This window comes from Equus asinus, chromosome 22, assembly GCF_041296235.1.
Source record: "Equus asinus isolate D_3611 breed Donkey chromosome 22, EquAss-T2T_v2, whole genome shotgun sequence".
Taxonomy (NCBI): Eukaryota; Metazoa; Chordata; class Mammalia; order Perissodactyla; family Equidae; genus Equus; species Equus asinus.
In genome coordinates this window covers 31,420,799-31,440,610 of record NC_091811.1, presented here as the reverse complement: position 1 = coordinate 31,440,610, position 19,812 = coordinate 31,420,799, and the positions used below count along the sequence as shown (strand labels likewise).

Below are 19,812 nucleotides of genomic sequence, written 5' to 3'. Positions count from 1 at the left end.
CTGCTTGGAAAACCCACTACTCAAAGATTAACCTTGCAGTTATTTAAATTTCTGAGATGCTAAATTTATAACCTCCATCACTATATAGGCTATGCTTCTAACTAAAATTAAAGTTTCACAATTCATTAAATAAAAATGAATTTATCTATTTTAAATGATGGTGATTAGCATTAGTCATAAAAAAACTGAATTTTTACCTTATCTGGTAAAGGATTTTGAAGGCCTCGTGATAAATGAGATATTGAATAAATCTTGATGAGAAGTAACATAGCACAGCAGAGTCAAAAGCAGCATTTTATAGTCACACAGACGTGGGTTTGAACACATCTTACCTCTTTCTAGCTCTGTGATCTTTGGCAACTCATATAAACTGTTTAAGTCTGTCTCTTTGTTTGTAAATGTGTAATGTTATCTAGAACTCTAGAGTGTGAGCTTTCTGAGGGGCAAAATTTGCCTGTCCTGTTTTCCATCGAACTGCCTCACCACTAACACTCTATCTACACACATGAGGTGCTCAAAAACTTTAGCTGAATAATTATCCATCTTCCCGAATTGTTTTGTAGGTTAAAATAAATTATGTGACTAAAGTATCTAGCACAATATCTGGCAAAAATAAATACACAGTCAACGAATGTTAGTTTCTTTCTCCTGTGGTTAACTCAAGATATGTTTTTAATCTTTTATTTTAAATCTTTTTTTTTTTAACTTTCGTTAAAGGAAGTAATGAGAAATGACTTATCAAATAGGGAAAAGGCACCATCAAAGTCAAGAAAGGCACAAGAAATCTCCAGTTCAGCATGTTGGTCCAAGATGAGTCAAAACTCAAGTCTGGAAAGTTCATTAACGGGGGAGATGCAGGACCGCCATTTTGACTGGTAAGGACTGATTAGTACCAACCAGTACAATACCGGGAGAAATCATTACATATCGACATTTCTGATTTTGTGTGTCAAACATTTTACAAAGATAACTTCCAAGTAAAGCATGAAATATACACTTGAACTACAGAATTGAAGCGTAGTGGCCATAGTGGTGAATAGTCTTGTCCAAAACACTGAAATCACTTGCTTATCTTATAAATAAATGACCTGTCTGCTCAAATTGTTATTCTTTCAACAGATATTTATTACTCCCTGCCATGGTGACAGGCTAGTATATATTTTTATGTTCTTCCATAAATTTTAACATAGACCCTTAAAAACTCTAAGTATGCAATCAATGCAGAAGGAAAACAGGGAAAAAATGCAGAGGGAAGGACACTGTCAATCTTTAGATAAATGTAGATTTGGTACTAGATAAAGATTATAAAATTTCATGACATTTTAATCTTTTACTTTTGGATGGAAAGATTAAGTTTTTATTTGGGAGTTTAGTGAAGAGTTCTATGCTAATAAAATATTCTGTTTAACATTCTAAGATAGTTCTGTAACACCTTAAAAATCATCCTAGAATTTTGGCTATGAAGTTTTTTGGTCCCAGGTCATATTTTTGTTAAAAATTCACATGAAAATTGACCCAGTAAAATACTTAAAAGTTGAACAAGTTTATCATAAACTTGATTCCCATTACTTTCTGGATTTCTTGTTTTTAAAAGTTTTTCAATTCTCCTTCTCTAATATAACTTCTGTTGAAAATCCTTATAGAACAAAAAGGTTATTCAGACATTTTACCAGTAGTAGTTTTACAATTTGGTAAATGCTGTCACCATGAGTAATCAGTAATAAGATATTTTTTAAAGTTCAGACTCTGTTACAACAATTCCCATTTCTTCAAAATACACTTTCCTGAATACTGATTGATACTCCAGTTATCCCCAAATTAAAGCAAGGCCACACCATAGCCAAATTGTGAAGTTGGTTAAAATGAAAGTTCTATGTGCTCAAATTTCACAATGTTCACCCCCATTCACTCATTCATTGATTCAACATTTCTTGAACAACTTCTGAGTGACAGATCCCAACAAGGCATATTTCATAAATACGAGAAGCTTTAGTCTAGTGGGAAATTCTGCATAATATTCTAAGTTCTATGATAAATGCATGCTGGGTGAACATGTGTTATAGGAGCATAGTTAATGCTTACGTGAGAGCTGGCACTCAATGTTTCAACTATACTGAAGAAGGATTCAAGAAGATAAAAAAGGGAAAAGGTATTTGTCACAGGCAGAGAAAACACACTTGTAAAAGCACAGAAGAGAGAAGTAACATGATGCCATCCAAGGTACATTTATGGAAATTTGATCTATTTTGGAGAGAGAGGGAAGATGTTAGCAGAAAGCTAGGAGTCAGAAAATAACAGGCCTTGTGTCCTTTTCCTGAGAGTTAATCGAAATGACACAATCAAGTTTTGGTTTTAGAATAATCATTCTGTTATGAGTGTAGAAGGGATATAGGGCTAAATAGGGCCATGTGTGCAGCTGTGCATGTTGTACACTGCACAACATCACTCATGCAGATTACAATGTGAATGGCTCCCCTTGGAGTTGTGCAAAATATTGGCCTGGTGTCAGAAGTTGAGAGAAGAGAATCTAGTATCAATCCTGAACATTTCCCTATCTTTCAAGTCCAGTACACAGTACCTTCATTTTGTTGTCCTTATACCATCATCAAACATTACTCTCATTATGCTTCATTCATACTAATGAATAAATGACTGATATCAATAAAAAATGTTAGCTCCCACAATTTATAGATGAATAAGCAAGGAGTAGTAAAGAAATTCAGCTCTAACTCTAGAATTTCAGGCAGGAGTGAGACAAAGGAGATTATTTTAGGCACTGAAATCCATTCGCCATCCATTCCCTCTTCTTTAAGTCAACGGTGTAATAATATGGACACTCTTTACACACCACCTGGAAAACTTCTTAAAAGGAAGATTTCCTAGCTCCATCTAAAACCTTGTCAATCAGAATCTCTGGGAAACTCCCTAGGCGATATTAAATTGCTAATCCATGGAGTGATGGCTTTAAAATTGCTCCCCAGGGGGAAGTGACCATTCTACTCTGTACAGGATAAAATCCAGATCTGTAAACTCATGGTTTACCTAGATTTGAAAATTTCCATCAAATGAAGAGCACAATTACAGGACTCTTCTCTGAGGCACACTGATTTAGGAAATTGAGATTTCAATATCTTAGACTATCGATCACTGTTCAGAAACACTCAGGAAACACACTCTTATGAAGTTAGCTCCTCTACTCTAATGGAAACTTTCCTATATAACAATCACCTAAACAACTTCATATTCAGGAAAACTATTGCCTTATTTTATTTTATTTCTCAATCAATTTGAATGGCCAGAAATGTCTTTCTCATTATTCCATCAAAATCTGACTCCACTTGTTTTCTATCCATTTGTCCAAATAGTATCTTATAGGACTACAATGAGAAAAAAATCTCACTCCCCTTTTATGTCCTAACACTTTTGATGACTCAAGAATGCACACTTTTTCTCCCACATTCTTTCTAAATATGCTGATCTTCTGTGTGAGTGCTTCAGCTTTTCACTACCCTTCTTGACACCTGGCACTCAGAATGGAATACAACATGGCAGGCCTCATCTGGCCAGTGCAGATTTTACTGAATTAATCCTTCTGCTATATATGCCATAACCACTACCGCTAATGGAGCCCAAGGTGGCACTTGCTGTCAGAAAAGCCATATGATATTGGGTTTGAAGTCAACTCAAATCTTTAAGCCTTATTTTTTGTTTCTTCATTTGTCTATAACAAACATGCAGGTACTTTCCATACTGGAATTTTACTAGAAATTTAGGTGCAAATTTTATTTCTTCCTCTTCAGTTTAATCTTATTAGTTTAGCATTTTAACTGGAGTTTAATCAGAATATAGTCTATATCTTTAATCTGTCATTCATACATTAGCTGCATATCCCATTTTTTAACATGAAAATGTAAGTGTGTATCCTTTTGTCTATGTTAATCATTGAGAAAATTGTTAAATAGGGTGGCGCCTGAATGGGTTTGAAATTCTTATTCTTTGATTCTGCTCTGCAAAACCTATTCTACCGTGTATGCAAATATGACAACTCTTACAAGGTTATGAAAGAAGAGATGAATACACTATCTGTAACCCTAACTCCCACATAAATGATTAAATAAACTTTAAAGATAAAAACATATAGAACATCTTTGTCTTTGAGCTAACATCTGTTGCCAATCTTGCTCTTTTTTTCTATGTGAGCCACCATCACAGCATGGCCACTAACAGACGAGTGGTGTAGGTCTGCGCCTGGGAACCAAATCCGGGCTGCTGAAGCTGAGTGTGTTGAACTTAACCACTAGGCAACTGGGGCTGACCCAACATCTTTGTCTTTTAAGCTGTTAAAATAACCATTAAATATTTATATGCAATGTATAGAAAGTAACACTTTTAGAAGACATTGTAGCAATAGATAATATCAGTTTCCAATTTTATAGTTTCTTTACATGAAGCTATTTTAACAAAAACTTATGAACAGGTTAACAAATAGGTTAAAAATCTATTAATAGGTTAACAAAGTTAATCTACTTAGAATATGATATTTTATGCTAATAAAATTTCTTGTATTCTTTTCTGAATATCTCTAAAGAGAAAATCATTTTATTTTTTGCTGGGAAAGATTGTCCCTGAGCTAACATCTGTACCAGTGTTTCTCTATTTTGTATGTGGGACACTGCCTCAGGATGGCTTAATGAGCAGTACATAGGTCTGCGCCTGGGATCCAAACCTGTGAATCCCTGGCTGCCAAAGCAGAACATGCAAACTTAACCACTAGACCACAAGGCCAGCCCCGGGTGACTTTATTTTTAATACAGGGCATGCTTATGACTACACTCATGTATTTATGTTAACTCATTTCTGGATACATATTTATGACTATAGTGGTCATATACCAGCTTGTTTCAAATGGTATTTAAGTAGATATTACTTGTATACATATTTATCAGTGTGCTCTGCTTAAAGGCAAAAAACAAAAAACAAGCGTCTTGCTTGTCTCCTTGAAAAATGAATCTTTTCTACATTCCTTTCTATATTCTATAATTCTTTTCCACACTCTCTATATTCTGTAAATTCCCACATGGTCAAATATAGTGAAATATTTCCATATTCTGTAAATTCCCACATGGTCACATATAGTGAAATAAATTTAACTAAACATACATCCATTAATGAGAAAAAATGTATACATTATGAAAAAGTTTAATGAGAATACTTCTAAGCAATCATCTACCAATTAACAAAAAGTTTGAATCAAATATAGCATAATATTAATATTTATTAAATCTAAGTGGTGAGTAGATGGTTTTTGTACATTGCTGTATCTTGCTGCAGGTTTAAAATATTTTATAATATAAAAAAAGAAAGGCTTCAACTATTTGATATTTAACATAACATAGCATCTCCCATGTTCTAGATAAGCACATAATATGTATAATGCGCTGTTCATTTCAGGAAAATTGTTTACTTCCTATACTGCATCTCCCAACTAAAATTTTCATGACAACCAATGCATAAGATGATGAAAACTGAACTTCCTTTAAACATCTGGAAGTCAGAGACATTACTTACATTCCTATTTTTGTTATTACTTTTTGGTAGAAATTCACTCCATATAAAAATAGTTAATATTTTAAAGTAGCTAATAATGTCCATAAAGCACTTGTAGGGAAGTTTAACAATAAGCGGGAGCTATCATGTATTAAAAGTAGATTTAAATGCTTTTTCTTTTTTTATGAGAATTTATCAAGAGCAAATAACATCCATAATAAAAAGAAAGGTTTCTCTTATTCATGCATAGGCACAAAAACTAATCGAATTCTAATGAAATATATATAATGTAATCTTAGTGATGCATTTAAACCTATAGTGTTATTTAAAGAAGATACTAATATTATTTCCTATTCCAAGCTGGCACTGAATTAGTAGCAGTCTGCATGGTAATAATAAGAAAAAAAAAAAAGAACAAATGCTTTTTAAGGAAACTTCAGTTTGGTATGATTATTTATCATGTGAAGTTAAAATAATGCCTTTTCCTCTCCTGTCTTTTTCCATAAACAAAAGCCACAGTGCCAAGACCAAAACATAAGAAATAGTAAAATTATATATTTTTCTTCGTTTTGAACCAAAATAGCAATGCCAAGTTCAGTTTGTTCCATTGGTTTTAAGCCAAACAAAAATGGCAAAAAATAGTGAAAAGCCCGGTCATATCATGTGTCATGAGTTTCTATTAAAGTCCTTATGTAAATTTCAAATCTCTGTGCTGCCTGAGACACAATCACTCTTGCACTTAAAAAGTCCATGTCATGGGAGCAAAGGGAAAAGGGAGGAGGAGGAAGGAGCCAAACTGGCCTTGAGAATGAGAAGAACACTTCTTCCGATACGCAAAAGTGTGCATTTAAATTTTGTCTTCTCCTTAATACCAACATGACCAATTTTCCTCATATCATAAAGTCAGTTTACAGTTCAAGTAATAAAATGCCACCCTACAATACAGCATCACAGATATTAAAATGAGGGGATCTCAACCTACCTGTATGCAAAAGCAGAGGAATAGCATAAATAAACAAAAGAATAAATTTTTAGCCTTATTAATCATGCATTAGAAATAATTTCACTACATCCTAGGGGGTTGCTATATTTTATTATGGATTAACGTAATTTCTTCAAGACACACTGGTTCAGCAAAACTTATTTGAATAAATTAAATTCTAAGTTCATAAATTTGAGCATGTTTTCAGTTATTTTAGAAATATTTACTAAAAATCTACCATGTGTTAGGTTGCCATAATCAGCATAAAATAAACCTGATCGCTGGAATTATACTATTTAGTGAAACTTATTTAAAGTCCTGGTATTTTTATACATCAAGAAGAAGACAAAATTGTTCTAGGATTAGATTTTACAAACTTACTTAGTGCATTGAAATATTTTTGAAAAATCATACAAAGGCCTAAAAATACAATAAACATGCGTCATACTGCCACATTTTTGAAGTACCAGAGGAGAATTGTCAACAAGTTATGGCAGCAAGTCACCCTAATTCTAACTAGGGAAAACAAGCAGTAAAACTGGGTTAAAACATGCCAAACCCCCAAACCGTAATGCCCAGAATCAACAGCTTTTACATAGGTTTCTAATCGTCTCATGGTTACGATGGTCATGTCCTTATCTTGCTTCATGAAATGATCTTTTCTCTATTTACTAATCCTTTTCCCTTGGGTCTCTTCTGCCTCATCTTTGATAGATAACTTCTTTCCATCCCTCTGCTCCAATCCTTTGAGAACTAAAGCTTTTACATCTGTTTGCACTTCTCTCTATTCCTGACTGATCACATTGGTTTACTTTTGAAATTTCTGCTCCATCTGTTTGTCTTACCCACAATCTCCTTCTGAGAGTTTTTTTCTCCCAAACCTTTTTTTTTTTAATTGCTCTTAAGTGTGCATCCCTGATGCTGTGTGAACAACTTTCTGTAGGCTTGGGGTTAAAAGGATTTGAAAAGAAAATTCTAAGATGCAAATAGTTGTAGAGATCCAAGTGTGAAACTGTCACCCAGCAGTATGTAACCAAAGGGCCACAGCATCCAGCAAGCAAGCTATTTTGATTCAAGTTTCATAGCCTGCGGATTTCCAATAAGAACACGCTTTAACTTATAACACTCAGTTTTCCAGGACTTGGTCATTGCATAAGACATTACCACAAAAACAAAAAAACAAAAAACCCCCTAAGATCTGGAAAATCAAACCTGACAAGAAGCTTCATTTTGGTGACTTTCAAGATAATTTCAGTTCACTGATATCTCTAATGTTTTTCCAGGATTTTGCTTTTGAATTATTAGCACCAGCTCCTTGGGTTTACTTAATTTTACACAACGGCTGTATTCTACACACAATGGGACATTTAATGCTGAGAACAGAACTGCCCAGAAATCTTCATTCTCCAATGCAAAATTTTGTAAAAAATCAGTAGTTTGGATGACAATAAAAAATCATGTGGGGAATGCTGTTAAATAACCTTTTAGTTTGTCCCCTAAAATGGAAGTAACAAAAAATTTCTAGACTATAAATAATGTTATGTATTAGAAATACATACTTTTACGTATAACCTGGATATGCATTACTAATAAATTAAATAAAAACACTTATTCTCCCCAAATTTTTATAAGTTGTACCAAGAAGGTATCAGAAACCTGCACCTTGGTGTTCCCACAACCATTTATTATTTCCTTTGCCTTAATTCACCCTTCTAGTTAACTGGCCTTCCAACTGCCACATGACCTCCTTCAGCTCACCTCACTTGCACCTATTGCTCTGTATGATGGTTTGTTCTAGTCATTAGCTCTCAGTCTTAGATTTTTCTCTCTTATGAAAATCTAATGATATTCAGCACAATCTTTTTTTGTTTTTTTTTCAGGAAGATTAGCCATGAGCTAACATCTGCTGTCAATCCTCCTCTTTTTTTTTGCTGAGGAAGACTGGTCCTGAGCTAACATTTGTGACCATCTTCCTCTACTTTATATGTGGGACACCTGCCACAGCATGGCTTGACAAGCGGCATGCAGGTCTGCACCCAGGATCTGAACCAGTGAACTCCAGGCCACTGAAGTGGAATGTGGGAACTTAAGCTCTGCACCACTGAGCCAGCCCCTCAGCACAATCTTTTTTCATCAGTTTTATCTCTAGAGTAAAAATTTTAAAATCCACCCCCAAAACTTCCCTTTTAGAGTATGTTTTCACAACTAACGAAGAACAAGATGTTACTTTATGCCAGAGATTGCATAAAACCACCCAGCATGCAATAAAAATGATTTCCCTTTGTCAGATATTGCAATTCAAAGATAAAATTAAGAATTCCCAAGCTGGCATATTTTCCTTCTGTTACTCTAGCAAGTGGAAGGCAATACTTTAGAGCTGCAAGATTTGTTTCCAGAATGTTTACATTTACTTTATAGGAATGTAAATGCAAAATACTTGCATTAATTAATTTTCTTAATTAATTTGATATACTGAGATATCTAAAAAACAAGGAACATAAAAAAAGCTGCAAAGACAAGAGTGGTCAGAACTTGTCTGTGCCTTAAAGTGTTAGGTATTATTATTCTTTTTCTTTCTTTCTTCCTTTTTTCTTGGTGAGGATGATTTGTCACTGAGCTAACATCCATTGCCAACCTTCCTCTTTTTTGCTTGAGGAAGATTAGACCTGAGCTAACATCTGTGCCAATCTTCCTCTATTTTGTATGTGGGCCGCCGCTACAGCATAGTTTGATGAGTGGCGTAGGTCCACGCCTGGGATCTGAACCCATGAACCCGGGCCACCAAAGCAGAGTGCACAGAACTTTAACCACTTGGCCATGAGGCCGGCCCGTTACTCCTTTTAACGTACGCTTATGTAAACTTAGTAAATTTGACTATTACTTAAGCTATTTAGAGCTCCTGCAGATAAACACCTGTCATCTATAGCTGCTTATTTCATTTCTTTGTTTTGTTTCATATAATATACCAGCAGGTTCTGATTTGGCAAAAACAATCATAAGGCAGTGCCCGTGTCATGTGAATGATGTTCCCAGTTCCGAGATAAGAGGGTCATTCAATAAGTATTAAACAACATGCCTGCTAATCTATACACATGAGGGGAAGCATAACTGCCAGCAGCAATTTTCCCTTTCCTTTTATTTCTGTGGACTTGTTTGATTCCTGTTCATTGATGGCCTCTTAGAGAGACCAGGGCCTTTAACAAAGAGTAACTTACTCAAGGTCATCCATCAGGTCACCAGAAACACATGTTCCGTGCAACCACTGCATGGACAGAGCCACATTCTCTTTCAGGCTGTCTCTCTCAATCACTGGAATGCTTCAGTGTAGAAAGGGTGCATTTTTTTTTCCTCTTTAGTTTTCTAGGACATGATTCCACTGTGAGTAAACTACCTCACAATGAATTGAATATGCTCTTTAAAATTGCTGTTCAGTACACTTAAAGATGGAATTTGAAAACCCCAAAGCATATATGCTTGCAGAAGCATTTTCCCATTTTCCTACATGAAGTGTCAAAATTAATCAGTAAATATTTATTATGTTCTAAATGCATGGCAAAGAGATTATGCTATAATCTCAGTGGTTTTCAACCAGAAGCAATTTTGCTTCCCAGGGGACACTTGACAACGTCTGGAGACATTTTTCATTATCACAACTGGAGGATGGGGAGTTTGCCACTGGCATCTACTGGGGAGAGACCAGAGATGCTGGAGAAGTAATAAACCACTGAGTTCAGTTGTTAAAGAGAAACACCATTTCCCTCCTCTGAACCAAGACAAACGGAGATAGATGTCTCCGCATCCTCTTGACACTGTTGTGGACGTTTTCAAAAATATCTCTACGAGGACAAAATTTCTAAGACTGTGTCTTATAAAGTTTTTCTCTGCAAATTAAAGACATAACACTATAACTGGATAAAAGTAATTTCACAGAATCAGTGGGAGGGTAAAAAAGATTGTTCAACAGTGTAGATTTAATTGGTAAAATTTGAAACACCTAGAGGAGGATTTAATGGAGAAGATGGGTATGAAATATCCATCTTTGTTTTATTTCACATAACATACGAGAAGCTTCTGATTTAACAAAAACAAGTGTAAGGCAGTGCACGTGTCATATGAATGATGTCCACAGTCTTCAAGATAAGAACATCATTCAATAAGTATTAAACAAGCAGGACCTTTCGTGTCACTGTCGTATGATGACAAAGCCACTCCTAAGATGTGTAGGGCCCAGGCAAATATTTGATGTGTGGCCCCTGTCCATATAAACAAAATTCAGACAAACCGCACAACACATGAACCAAAAAAAGAAAAACACCTTCCATGGAGAGTTGCCAAAAAATGAAATTATTATTGGAATGAGTTCCAAACCAGTGGTAACAGTTGTTAGATTAATATGTGGAAAAGAGAAAAAAGAGAAGGAAGTGAAGGTAAAAAACACTATGTTTGCAGAAAAAGTAACACAGGCAGCCAGGTTCATCTAGGGCATGAATTACTCCTTGGTAACACATCAGGCATTTGGGAAATGTAATAATGGACTCCCAGTTTGCTCACATTAATCCCTTGAAATAAATTCCTGGGAAGTCTGGACGGTGGTCCACAAAATGTGTTAAATGGAGTTAACTTTAATAAATTTATATGGTATTGTTCCAGGTAAGTCGGCAAGGCATGTAAATTATTCTTCAACCTCATCTTATAAAAAAAAAAAATACTTAACACAGAAAAGAACTGGTCTGTCACAAAATTAGACCACTAGGAGGCAAATCCTTAGGTTCATCAATTTCAGGAGCTATTATTAACAGACCCATTCTCTTGAGTACTCAAGTAGGCAAGATACTGAAGTACAATAATTTATCGAAATTCATCCTTCAGACGTAAAATAGCATTGCAAAAGCTAACTCATCTAGGTAGATGCTTCTTATTCTAGAAGTTTTAAAGTTTGGAGATTCCAGTAGGTGGTAGACAATTAAAGCCATGCTACTCAGCAGGACACAGATCATTTTCAAGTATGCTGATAGCCTCATGCACCTAATAACTTTTTTTTTCCCTACCAGAATATTCAGTTATTTTCTTGCTTGCACGTATAATACTTCAATTATTTAGGAATATACTAACCAGAATTTCATTGTCTAAAAAAATACTCCAATCATTTGAAAACTAAGATAGATCACACAAAAAGCTGTTTCTTCAATAAGTGGTTCCCAGTCCAGTGGATAAAACCTGGCTAGTAGTCAGTAAGTCAATAAGAATGCGCCAAATGACTAAAGAACTTCCTAGTCTCTAACTATTGATAAGTAAGGGTCTGCTGGTGCCTACTACATTAAAATGTTGGGAAGTTCACAAATTCACAAATTGACCTAATCTTTTCCCACAAGGACCCTCAACTAAGTGAAAATTAAATTATTGGTTCCTTGGAATCCCCTCCTGCCACCTTTAAGCTTTTCAAAGGAGAGCAATTTTATATTGCCTCTCTTACCTTCCCACTGGAAAACTTTTCTTCAAGAATTTAAAGGAAAAGAAAAAAAAAAAAGAATTGCCTTCTGAGAATTTCATCCCCTGACTTCATTTGGTATTACTGGGAATGCTGCCAGAGGAAAGAGCTTTGTATGCTGCTGGAAGATTATTTATCCGTGAGCATCTTCCCTAATTTGGATGATCTATTATTTGAGAGCACATATTTAAAAAAAAAAAAAGAAGAAGAGGAAGATCATCCAGAAAGCTGTGAGTGAGATGACAAATTATGTCAGAGAATTATTGAGAACAGAGTAAATAAATCAATTTGAATTAAATTCTTGCTGAGCCTGAAGAGTCATATGCAATAAAGTGTTGGAATTTACTTGAAGCAAGATAAGCACTTTCCTATATAATAAGTATTTTATATGAAAGGTACATCTTCTTATCTATAATAATGCACATATAATTTTGGAGGCCTACATCAAATTTGAGAAAATCTCTTATTTGGTAAGGTAAGCACATGGGGGAAAACCAGGAGAAGCTTAACTCTATCCTGATAATAATTAATGCCCTCATTACAAGCTGATTATTTTTTATCCTCTGAGCTAAAGCTGACTTGAAATAAAACTATATGCTTCTTGAAGGCCAAAGTTGTTCAGTTCATTTTTGACTCCTAAAAGGCTAAAAAAGTGCCTGGCATATATTGGTGTTTTTTGAATCAAAGTAAAATGAAATTTGTCTTGCAGGCTACTCAGTGACAGCTGCGGCAGGCTCAGCCTTCTAACTAGGCATTTCTTGATTCTCAGACACCAAGCCAGTCCCCTTTTTTAGCTATCGGAAAAACAGTTACTCCATATAGTTTCCACTGTTGAAGATTTCCACGATCACATCCTCAAGTTTATGCCTCCTTTCTATCAAGGTAACTGAAGTCATTAGGCTCATAGTATTTCTTTCATGTTATGCTATTTATCCCTATTTCTTTTCTCTTGTTCTGGTATAGATGTCTCTGCTTTCTTTCCAAAGCTTCTTCATTCGTGCTTTTTGATGGATTTGTCCAGTAGTGCATTTGAGAACATGAGCTGTTTTCCTGAATTAGAGTCAATGGCGGGGTTTGGAGTGGGGACTGATGGAGCGTGAGAAAAACACACAAACAGGTACCAAAAGGGCTGCTTTGGAAGAAAATATCTCTCCTTCCCTAAACCACACTATTTTCTCAATTCTTAAACAGGTCGCCATTGAGAATTTTCAGTGTTTTCTTCTCTACACTGATTCTTTTTCTTTGCTATTAATAATTATTGGCACACATCTCACCTTTGCATAAAAAGAAATGTCAGTCCCTTCTGCTGCCATCTCTTTCTTAATCCTACCTTTCCTTTAAAACAAAACTCTTCCGAGAGAGTCTTCTACTGTCTTACACTATTCTCTTCTTAATTTCTCTATTCTGCTTTCCACCACTTCTTGATCAAAACTGCATTCTCAAAGTTCACTAATGCCTGCTAATCACTAAATCCAAAGGCATTTTCCATGTTTTTTGCTTTCCTGAACTTTAGTTTGTGGTCTCAGCCCTGTTCTTGGTGTAACTTGATAGTACACTACTTTCAATTCTCAATTACTTCTCCTTCAGCTGGTCTCCAGTGAGACCATGTGCATGTTTTAATTCTCTCCCAGACTCCTCCCAGCCCTTACAGTGAGCCTTCCCCAAGAATCACCCTTTCTTCTGTTTTTCTCTTTTAATATTCTTCTGGGATCTATCTCCTGATGTAGGTCAATTATCACATGTATGATTAGCATTCTCAAATTGACATCTTCTGTTTTAATCTGGCAACAGAGCACCAGCACAGTACCTCAAGCATTTGTCTGAAATTCCCTTTTGGGATTGCTATCTTCACTTCTCACTTAACACTCCTAACATTAAACTCATCATCGTCCCTGTAAACTGATCTGTGTTAATGGCATGAATTCTTCAAGTACTGGATTTCAAACTCCTGACCCTCTTTACTTCCTTTTCATATCTAATCAACAACGTATGACATTCCCTGGATCCTTCCTTCACAGTAGTTTCTGCAAGAGTCCCTAGCCAATAAGTGTTTGCAAAGCAGTTATAAGGAAAATTCACACATATCCAAGCATGTCCCACACTCTGCCAGTTCAGACTTTTATTCAAGCTTTTCCCTTTCTCTCTCCGCACTTCTGAAACCCTACTCAATCTTGAAGGCTCACCTCAGATATCATCAACTCCAAGAAATATTTCCCAGTTCTACTAGGAATAAATAAATATTCTGTCCTACCTCAACTCCTATCACACTTTGTTTATAGATTTATTTTTACACTTCCCATCTGCTCATATGCAAATCACCTATTCAAGCACTGCTCTAGTTCCAACCATAACTTGAGAGCTCTTGGAACGCGCTAACTTTATCATTCAGTTTTTCTTCAGAGTTAGACCTACCACAGTGCTCTACTCATAGCAAGTCCTTAAAAACCTGGCTTCAATTAAACTGAGATGCAATATGAGTGAGGCCTTGGAGGATTAGTAAAATATTAAGAGATCTGTGTTCCAATAGAGTCTGTCTGAGAGTCCTTTCAAATGGCTAAAAGGCTTTAGACATATTTTTCAAGGAAATAATAGCAAAATAAGAAGGGATCAATGACCTAAAACATAAATACAGCATCTTTTTCTCCCCTCAGTGGAGAATTAGAATTAGATTAAGAGATTATTACTTAATATTGAATTTGTTTATCCGATTTCTAAAGAATAACATATTTGTTGCGGTTGTCATTGTTTTCATTTTTTGGTGTGTGTTGTTGCTTTCTACCTTGGCAAATTTTTATCTGAACTGAGGAATCAAAGTGAGACAAAGGTGTACTACATTTAGAACACTTATTTAGCTAGTTGAGAGGTCCAAGAAAGACAATGATGCTGATAATGGTAATTTATGCAAGAACGTTCTCATGCCATTGCTTTTCAGAACCATCTCAAGCTTTCAAATACAATCAGACTTTATTGATGAAAATATTTTGTGTGTGTATGTGAAATTCTGAAGTTTTCTAGCTATATGCATTATCTGGAATTTTAAAAAATTTTCATTCTGGGTTTTTTATGTTTAAAGTTAACACAAACAATGTTGTGCTTTTATGATATTTATTTTCAATCCAAACCTGAAGCTAAATTATATCCAAATAGGTCACATGGGGAGTAAATAATACATATTTTAAACAAAATTTTTTTTATATAACACCATATTACTTTGAAGGGACACGTCCTCATCAAGTTGCTTGGCATATTTTGAATATCAAAATGTCTTTGGTGGCAATCATCAGAAACATGGAGCTTCTTACTTGTGCTCATCTTTACTTTTCATTAGTGTAGAAGCACAAAGAATTGACCATATGTTAATTTCATCATTCCATTACTGACCTTGCAGCGAATTCTGATGTAAAACATTACAGATGTGAACAGAGGGAGAATTGCCAGAGAAAATGGAGAAGCAGAAGTGAGAGTGAGGGAAAACAAGACATAAATTCTTTTGGATAGTCCTAATTTAAATTGGACAGGTTTATATTATTTACTAATCCAATTGATAAAGGACAAAAATCAAACCCCAGCTATTAAAATCTCAAGTAAAAACAACTGACTGACTTGGTTGTGTTTTCCAAGTGACCTAAATTAAAGTCATCCATGCAAACTTAATGACAGCACAGGTCCACGTCAGCTTTGTAAAACACTTGGGAGAACCTCACATTCCACAAGGAACTTTCATCGACTGTACCGCACATTCAACTCCCTTTCTTTTAACCATGTTTTTTAGTGGCAAATAGAAAATATGAGCAGCAGAGGTAAAAATGTTCCACCCACTTAATTTCTATTTGGCATGTTTACAGTCAGGTAAACACAGGCTGTTACGAGATAAACGATTTTTGTATTTCTTCACAACATAACCTAGGAGGAGAGAGAATTTTGTTAGTGTAAAAGTCAGCCTTTATTCTGTCAGGCAAAGTAATTATGGAAGCAAAACAAGTCCACATTGTCTAATTAGGTCATTAAAAGGCATAAATGCGTCATGGAAGCTTTCTCCTTGCCTAAGACATAAAGTAAGACAATGAAAACAGCCTGGTAATATAGAAAGGTTTAGAATTTGTTTCTCTTCAAAAATAATAGGTCCTTTCATCTTTCTATTTCCCTAAGACGAAGAGAGTTAATTTAGAGACAAAATCTGTAATTAGTTCAGGGTTTAGTCTGATTATATTTCAAAATATTTAACCAGAAACAGGAAGATAGAGAAAAGAAGAAAATACATAGAAAAATTATCAAAGGAATTGAATAAAATCAAGAGAGTGGGTTGCTGATCAAAATGTATTCTGCAGAGACAAGATGAATATAAAATCTACTTTCATATAAACACAAGCAATCTGGGATACCAGAAAGCTCTTAGGAGGAATATACTGGCATCTGCCTTTGGGATTTGAAAGCAGACTTTAATTACAGTGAACTTAAATAAAAACAAATGGCATGATTATTTTGCCTCTTCCTTCTCTACTTCTTATTATTTCTTGAATTTTAGAAAACTCATGGCTCAAAGTGTTAAGAAACAAAATACAAAAGAGGAAAGGAAAAGAAACTTACCTGTGATCCTCTTGGCCCCCGTTTGTGGTCCCATTCTGAATGCCCCATGAGCTGTAAGATAATATAATAATTACATTAAATTAAAAGATACTTATTTTACATGGCAAATATTTTTACTCTTTCTTTTAAATAATAATTAGGCTTGTGAAACCTATGTTTTAACAGTAAGGTATTAAATAGCTATCATGAATAAATTGACATTTCTGAAGTAATAAACTTCTGGTTTGATAGTTAATATTTCAACTGCTTAGTTGTTTTGAAGATATTTTAATATCACTGTGTGACAAAAAGAGTCTGCTAATGTGTAGCTTTATAGATCTCTGTCAGGAACATCCTAGATACGTGTTAAACCATGTTAAGCTTTATTTGCATACCATTAAGCTTCTAGCTTATTAAGAAAATAAGCTGAAGAAATTCATTAGTGTAGCTTAATCTCCTATCACGAACAATAAGAACCGGAAAGTCAAAATATTTCAATCATTTTTAATTCTGTTTTGATACTATCACAAAAATATGAGAGTTCTAAGGAGCAAAATTATTTAATGTGGAATGTGCCCCCAAAGTCACAAAATGCAGATTTTCATAAAAAACAGACTGCAAAACATTATCAAGTTATTCCCATATTTGTAACAGCCCTAAGCTACTTTGCTTACAAAGTATGATATTTATTTATTGAAAGTAACATTTATCTAGAACAACATTGAGAAAATACAGGATATCGACTGAGAGGAATAAAATTCCATTCATCTGTCCAGTATGTGCAGTACCCATGTGAACCAGTGTAAGAGCTCCTTATCACTAATCGGCTAGCACACTAACAAGACAGACAGTACAACATATATATATTCATTTTCAGTTTTCTATACAACAATGACTCCTTAGTATATATAACAAAAAACAAACCGTTCACCATAGCTACAAAAAAGTAATATACTTTTGAACATTATCAAGAAATGTTTGATATCACATACAGAAAAAGATAAAACTTTACTGACGGACATACAATGCTCCTGGTTAAGACGACTGAATTCTATAAAATTATTAACTGTTCAATTCTACCCAAACACATTTACAGGTTTAACTCAACTTCAATCAAAAGTTGTTAGTATTTTTTTAAAGAAATTGAAAAAACAAGAACCTAAATTTTATGAGAGAATAAATTTATAAGAATCGGAAAATACTGGAAGAAATGAAAATACCCTTATGGTTATTAAAATATATTATAAAATTTAACCCAAATTATGGGATCATGATTTAAGACTCAAAATATAAGTGAATGAGATGTAGTGGACAGTTTTGAAATAAACTCAAGTACATGTAGAACAAAATATGGAAAAGAAAATACAGAAATTGACATATTTGGTGAATTACTCAACAAGGAAAAAAAAGAGAAATAGATTCTTTGTAAAAAACATTAGAGCTGAACCTTATAATTAACACAAATATAAGATAGATAAAAATACTTAAATTTTTAAAAAATGAAATTATGTATGAAAGAGAATAAAATCCAAGCAAATATTTAGACTACCTTGGAACGTAAAAAGATTTTCCAACTTAGAAAAAACAACAATGGAGGATCAATGGATCCAGCTACATAAAATCTTCAAATGTCTGCACAAACGTTACACTGGCAAAATATCTACAGTAAATGTAGGTAAAGAATAATTTCTTAAGTACACTAAGAGCTCTACAAATTGAAAGAAACATAACCCTAGTAAATGACTGAAGGAGAGCATAAGGACAATTTACAGAAAAAGTATCAATAGTCAATAGATTTATGGGAAAAAATGTTATTGGAAGTAAAAGAAATTCAGTAAAAACAATAACAAGAAACCACTGTTGCCTATTAAATTAGCAAATTGATAAGACTGAATATTTGGTGAGGATTTAGGGAGATAATTTCAGATATATACATTGCTAGTATATAACAAATATATATATATACACGCATACTTATAAATACACACACTACACTATATATATCAATTTTAATACATATTACATACTCAAAAATTCAAACTCTTTGAACCAGTAAATAAAAATGTAAAATCTAGTAATTACAATATGCTAATCAGTGTGTTATCCACCAAAGGGGGAACTATCCAATAAACTATAGCATAGAAAAGAATATGATATAGCAATTAAAATTTGGTTTTCAGGGCCTTTTTAAAAATTACACTGGAAATTCTCATGGTATAATAAGTGAAAATATAACAGAGTAATTTTAAATTATTCATTTTTAATAAGACAGTTGATTATTATAATCCTTGGAATTACTGCAATGATTTCATTATAGTTTGGCTAACACACAATTTTGGGTAAATTAGCCCAGATAATCATTATATAAAACTTAATGCTTACATAGTTGATATTTCCTTAATGCTTCAACTTTTTTTAATTTTTGGATCTATTGCCATTGCATCTGCTAGCAAATATTCATTAATACTAATTTAAAGTTGGTCATAATAAGGTTAACAAATGCTAATCAACTAATGAAATAAATAGTCCAATTTAGAAATATATAAATTAAGAACATTTAATTAGTTGTTCATTAGAACTATCAAAAACAATTCTTGACACATTTCAATCATCTGCCTTATTGAGACCTTGGGAGTATCTTTCATTAATAATAGGAAGATGAGATGCTTGTTTTGGTAACTTTAAAGAGATGATAAATCCAAGTACTAGGCTGTTTGAGAAAAGCGATTTTTAAGCAGAAGGCTTACCTTCTCCTTTCCTTTACTGTTTTATCTTAATCTTCTGAAAGGAACACTTTATAAAAGGTTGTTATGACTACTATCCTCTTAGTAATGAGTTTAAACTAACAGGATAACTTGGTAAATTCTACTATGCACGAGTATCACAATAAAAGAGGTAAATAAATCACAAACATGAGCGTACTCCATAAGACATTAATTTAAAAGAGAATATTTGATGATGACAGGTAGTAAGTCAAGAAGGTAACATTTCTCCAGGATCAGAACTAAGATAAGAAAAGCATGGAATTCACTGCCCTCTGCCTTTAACTATCTTAAAAATGAAGATTGTTAGTCAAAGAAAAAAAAATTCAAAATGTAGACTCATTTGGGTCATCACTTAGTACAGAAGAAATGATAAATTTGATAATTTACAAACCAGAACTTACAAGATAAACCTCCAAAAGTTCACTCTTTACATTCGAAGTTCTATTTTGAAGCATAAAATAGCC

At 34.0% G+C, this 19,812-nt stretch overlaps 1 protein-coding gene across 3 annotated transcripts in view; it reads right to left on the bottom strand.

Annotated features, from left to right (window-relative positions):
- Window positions 1-19,812, bottom strand: part of PDE3A (phosphodiesterase 3A) — a 288,986-nt gene that overhangs the window by 92,865 nt on the left and 176,309 nt on the right. For all 3 annotated transcript variants that reach the window (XM_014832421.3, XM_070493965.1, XM_070493966.1), the window contains exon 2: window positions 16,605-16,655. In XM_014832421.3, the coding sequence (XP_014687907.1) occupies window positions 16,605-16,655 (51 nt within the window). The remainder of the gene's footprint in view (window positions 1-16,604; window positions 16,656-19,812) is intronic.